General features: G+C 44.6%; 1 protein-coding gene across 1 annotated transcript in view; it reads left to right on the top strand.

The window, feature by feature from the left end:
• The first annotated feature begins 1,372 nt into the window (after window positions 1–1,372).
• ANKRD27 (ankyrin repeat domain 27 (VPS9 domain)) overlaps window positions 1,373–5,889 on the top strand; it is a 53,599-nt gene continuing 49,082 nt past the window's right edge. Inside the window, 1 exon segment of the mRNA XM_006867385.1 lies at window positions 1,373–1,483. Coding sequence (XP_006867447.1) covers window positions 1,382–1,483 — 102 coding nt within the window. The 5' untranslated portion in view covers window positions 1,373–1,381.

Below are 5,889 nucleotides of genomic sequence, written 5' to 3'. Positions count from 1 at the left end.
CCCATCATTGACAGGGTTGTACTTCATGATAGACCTTGAATTGTTCTTTGTTGATGGTAAATGGATGACAGTTCCTCTTCACTCTGTTATTCCTGGCATAGGAGGCAAATCTGATTGTCCAGTTCAAAATGTGCAATACTAGTCCATTTCAGCCTAGCATATTGATCTTTATGTATTCCATTTCATTTTTCCATGTTTAGATTATTAATGGCTGTTCACAGCTTTTTCTTCTCCTTTTAAGTCATGCTGCATCAGCAAATGAAGGTCTTAAAAGCTTTACTGCATTCGCATCATTGAGGGTAACTGTGCTTTGGGATGGCAGCTCTTGTTGAGTCCTTATTATGAGTGCCTTCCAACCTGAGAGCCTCATCTCCTGGCACTCCATTCATAAGGTTTTCACTGGCTACTGTTTCCAGAAATGATTGCCAGGTTCTCTTTCCTAGTCTGTCTTAATTTGAAAGCGCCACTGAAACCTGTCCACCAGTATCATAGTACCACAAACTGACAGACAAGTGACGGTTTGTACGCTTAAATTATTTATTTCATCAAAATGAGTTTTTTTTTCTTAAATTATATAAATGTCTGTTTTTAGAACAGCAAACATGGCCCAAATTAGGACATTTGAAGAATGACATATATTTATAATTTTGAACTATTTCTTTAAAATATATATGTATCATCTTTCAAATGGTGTAATTTTGGTCATGTCTACTGTCCTGGTGTGGTGCTGTGGGTTAATGCACCAGACTGCAAAGCCATTTGAACTGCAAGGTTGGTGGTTCAAGCTCACCAGCTGCTCTGGAAGCCCTCTACAGATTGCTGTGGGTCGGAACCGACTTGATGGCACTTCACAACAACAGCAACAACTTTTAAAGGAAATGCAGTGGTTTTCATAAAAAAGCACTGGACTGCGAACCACAAGGTCAGTGGCTTGAGGCCGCCAGCTACTTCTTGGAAGAAAGATGAGGCTTTCTGCTCCTGCAAGGATTTAAAAATTTTAAGCCTTGGAAACCCTATTCAGGGTCGCTATTAGTGAGAACTGACTTGATGGCACTTAACACCAACAGCTGTTTTTAAAATAGCCATTTATACTTTTATGGTGATGGACAGGGAGTTTTGAGAGTCTTCTGAATGTACTCTGTACATTTAACCAATAAGCAAGGCATCTTGGAATTGGTAGGTTATAATTGGTGTTTCCTGAATGAGTGAGAAGTCTGTAGGCTAGAGTAACACATGCTAGGAATCGTTTTTTTGTTTGTTTGAAGGAATGCTGTTTGGAATGGCCAGATCAAGAGTTTAATGAGTTAAATAAATTTGGTCACTGATTGCTTTTTTTCTTTCCTCGTCCCAGGAAACCCACTTTGTCCCTTCTGAAGCCCATATGGCTATGTATGATGAAGATCTCCTGAAAAACCCATTCTATCAGGCTCTTCAGAAGTGGCGTCCTGATTTGTGCAGCATGGTGGCCCAAACCCATGGAATCGTAAGTGTGTCAAGCCTGATGGCTGTCCTGTGTTTGCCATAGACCAAACAGTGTTGATGATTGTATAGACTGACGTTAAGGATAGGGGACGTCAGTTACAAACCTGCTCGGTATAGCCAGTCTCCAGCCTGTTTGGTATGTGAATGAGCACAGAGGAGTCACCTGGCGCTCCTTCCCCCAGGAACAGCTCCTGGGAAAGCAGTGAGTGGATCAGGGTTCAATCCCGTCCCTGAACTCTCAGCCCCTGTGTGTGGTTACTCATGCCTTTTTTTTTTTTTTAGTGGTGTGCCTCTCTGGGAAACTGGAGCTAATTTCTCCCTCACCCAGTCTGCCCCTCTTATCTCTAGCAGTCCTTTCTGGGGTGAATGACTGGTTTTGGGATTCATATATTTAGTTTTCACCAAATAGAGACGATTGTTAAGTGCTATCGAGTTGATTTCTGTACAGGATTTCCAAGGAGCAGCTGGGTGGGTTTGGACCACAGACCTTGTGGCTTGCCGTCCAGTGTTTAATTGTACGGTAACACACCAGGAATCTGACAGAGACAATAGCTGTTTGCAGTGAAGCCTGGTAGTACAGACTTTAAAGCGTTCGGCTGCTAACTGGAAGGTTGTCAGTTTGAATCCACCAGCCACTCTGTGGGAGAAAGCTGTGGCGGTCTGTTTCTGTACTGATTCCCAGCCTTGGCAACCCTGTGAGGCGTCTCTACCCTATCCTACAGGGTGGCTTTAAGTTAGCATTGACTCATCGGCAGCAGGTTTACGTAGTTGTTTCCAAAGGAGGGAAAGAAAAATCTCCTCAAACTCCTCCAAGACAATCATTTCACTGCCGTCTGTTGGTCTCACAGCCAGTTATTAAATGTGCAAGACTGTGTTAGGTGCTGGAATTAAAATTTTAGCCGAGGAAATGACACACACTTGGAAAAACCTATATTAATTACAGCAGTGAATACTGTCACAAAGAGCAAGTACAGCTGGTCCTGTATACTTGGGACCAGATTCAGGGGACACCAAGGTCAGTTGGCATAACGTTGTCCACAGACAGTGCTCCACATCCTATTTGGTAAGTGGCTGACTGAAGTCTTTAAAGCTGGTGAGCAGCTAAGGGACAACTATTGGTCTCCTCTTGTCCAGAGGTAAGAAAAGTAGGAGGATCAAACTGAAGACACATGGAAAAGAAACCTTGAGTCCAGTGGACTAACAGATTGCCCAAGCATCAGTCTCCTCCTCCCTGACACCAGAACTAGGTGGTACCCTGCTACTTCTAACTGCTCTAAAAGGAATTACATAGAAGGTTCTGCATAGAGCAAAGCTCAATCATAAAAAAGACCAGGCTTACTGATCGGTCAGAGACTGGTGGAACCCCCGCGTCTGTGGTCCTTGGTTACCTTTCAGGTCTCTATGTGAACTCACCCCCATGGCCCAATGTTCAGCCAATCAACAGACAGCTTCATAAGGGGAACACTAACACTAGGAGGTAGACACGCCTGAGAACCATCTTGAGATCAAAAGCATAGCATTTACCCAAGGACAAGGTACAGATGGGTTAGGAAAGGAGGAGGCATGGAAACGGTAAAGGAAGTGGGACTGACTCATGATGTTGCATTGTGGGTATTGCAGTCAATGAGATGCAGCAAAAAAATGTGTATGGGTTGTTGAATGGAACACTAATCTGCTCTGTAAAACCTTCACCCAATTTACAATAAAAAGTGAAAAAAAAAAATACCGGATACAGCCGAATCATGGAACAGGGAGGGTTCCTGGTCTGCCAAGTAGGCTGGGTCCATTTCTCTGTAGGAAAAAATTTTGTAAAAGGAGATGAAGTTTGGTCCTTTTTATTGAGGAACTTTACTTATTGGGTCAGTGGGCTTTTGTGGGAATCTAATCACCATATAGCAGCATGCCTTCCAAGTTCCAACAAACTGTCAAAGAAAGCACTCACATGGTCCAGCCAGGGGAACTGAGGGCCGCATTCTTGGTCTCAGGATTCACTCGATGCAGGCTAATTCAGCAGGCAGGGAGCACCCACTGTGTGCCAGGCACTGTGCTTGGATCCTGTAACAGGCTTGTCTGTAGGACAGAGGATGAGTGTCGGGACAGAAGTCAGCGTTGGCTCCTGGTAGGTGCACTGGCCAGCCTGAGAAGGAATCAGAAGATGATCGTAAAGTCACTAATGCTATTTCTACTTCTTTCTTTTTCTTATGTAGATATTCATACACACATACATACGTGAGGACTCCTGGTATGGCACTGTAGGATCAGCCCTGGACCGTGAACTGCAAGGTCCTCCTCGGAAACCCTATACAGGGTCACTGTGTGTCAGAACCGACTCAATGGCACTTAAGAACAATTATATACATGAGGAGCCTTCACAAAGTTTGTGAAAGTTTTTCATTATCTTTCAATTTTTCCCCACAAACTTTTTTGAAGCCGCATCGTGTGTGTGTGTATTGCTGTTATTAGGTGTCATTGAGTCTGCTCCAAGTCCGAACCCACCCTGTGCACAACAGAACTGCAACATCCTTAAGAATCACAGTGCACCTGCAGCACAGGGCTGCCGTCCCCGTGCAGGTCCATCCCGTTGGGGGCGAGTCTTCTCTTTTTTGTTGACCCTCCACTTTGCCAAACATGATGTCCTTCTCCACGGACTGATCCTTCCTGAAAATGTGTCCAAAGTATGTATGCCCACATTTTGTATGTACTCACCAGGTTTTGCTTATCTGTTCATCCACTGATGGACTGAGGTGATCGTCTTGATGAACTATTTGGCTTGGTAACAAGCACATAGTTGTGCTCAAGAAGTAGCCTGTAGTGTTTGCTCAGAATTAACCAAAGCCTGTTTAAGATGTTGTTAGTACCGATGAGTCAGTTCCAGCTCACAGCGACCTTCTGCACAACAGAACAAAACACCTACCCGGTCCTGTGCCATTGTCACTATTGTTCGTTTGAGCCCATTGCTAAGACAATGTTGCTAAAATAAGCCTCTGCTCATACATGTAAAGAATGCAAAAATAGGGAAACAATAGTTACTCGTTCTTGGTTGTACAGTCAGAACTTCTCATTTTCCACATGTCTGAAGAAAAGATTTTTGATAAAGTTGAAAAGGCCATGCAAGGCACATGGTGAGTTTGGCTCCCTCTGAAAATGTTTTAGAGAAAACATCTTCCCGCTACGGCCAAAACCTGATCATTTCAACTGCAGTCAGTGTTCACCTCAAGACCATCTCCAGCAATGACAGGATTAGTGTCTGAGGGGCGTCTCTTTGGGGTAAGCTTAGTTTTTGATCTGATCCTTGGAATCATTAACTCTTAGGTTTGGAAGAGGTCTGTGCCGGAGGAGTGGTGCGTTTCTTTCTGTCTTTGGCTAGACTCGGCGCTCGCTGTCCTAACCAGTTGGCCAGCTAACATTTGAGTGAACACACCAGGTCAGGGGGTACTGGTTTGTATCCCTCTTCTGCCAGCAGCCCCTCAACTGTCTGAAGACCACTAGTCAAACCTCAGGGATGGGTGAGCTGCTCTCAGAGCCCCATGGAATCAGTTTAGAAAAGGACCATCTCTCACAGTGGTGTGAGCTGCATTCCATCTAGAGGGCAGATCCTGTGCCGAGTGTATTTCTTCCTCCCAGCAATCCAGTGTGGTAGATACTCTCACTGTCCCCAGTTTGCATGGTCAGGAACTTGAGGTACAAGGGGTGGCCCCATGGCCAGGGACAGAGCTAGGAAGTGTGGAGTCAGTAAAGAAGTCTGGGCTGCCTGTGGAACTGCTTTAGTTGTTTAAGTTTAGTTGTTTCACCACCGTGGTCAGCTTCTTTCTGTGTACACTTGAGTCTGAGTGAACCCTCCTAAACTGTGACTGACTTAGGCTGGGTTCGCTGGAGAAGTAAAGCTGATGAAGCATGTGTATATCGATGTCTGTATCTGTCTATTTATCTATCTATCTGGATTGCCACAGTGACAGCAGCAGGGGACTCAAGCTTAACAGTGACTGTGAGGATAATACAGTTCTCTTGTGAATAGGGACCACCAACACCCATATATATATATCAGCTGCTCCTTACTTCTCAGAAGCCCTAGGCAGGTTCATTATGATTTGGTTTCAACTGATAGTAACCCTGTATAGGGTTTCCAAGGAGCAGCTTGTGAGTTTGAACCATTGACGTTGCAGTCCAGCACATTAACCCACAGTGCCATACCATATATACATATATATTACATATATGTGTGTGTGTGTGTGTGTGTGTTAAGTGCTGTCAAGTCAGTTCTGACCCATAGCAACCCTTACAGGGTTTCTGAGATGTAGCTGGTAAGCTTGAACTGCTGACCTTAACGGTTCAAACCAACTTTGCAGTCCAGCACATTAACCCACAGCACCATGCCAGGATTCCGTGTGTGTATATGTGTGTGTGTGT

Source organism: Chrysochloris asiatica, unplaced genomic scaffold, assembly GCF_000296735.1.
Source record: "Chrysochloris asiatica unplaced genomic scaffold, ChrAsi1.0 scaffold00104, whole genome shotgun sequence".
Lineage (NCBI taxonomy): Eukaryota > Metazoa > Chordata > Mammalia > Afrosoricida > Chrysochloridae > Chrysochloris > Chrysochloris asiatica.
This window is presented reverse-complemented; position numbering and strand designations above follow the sequence as displayed.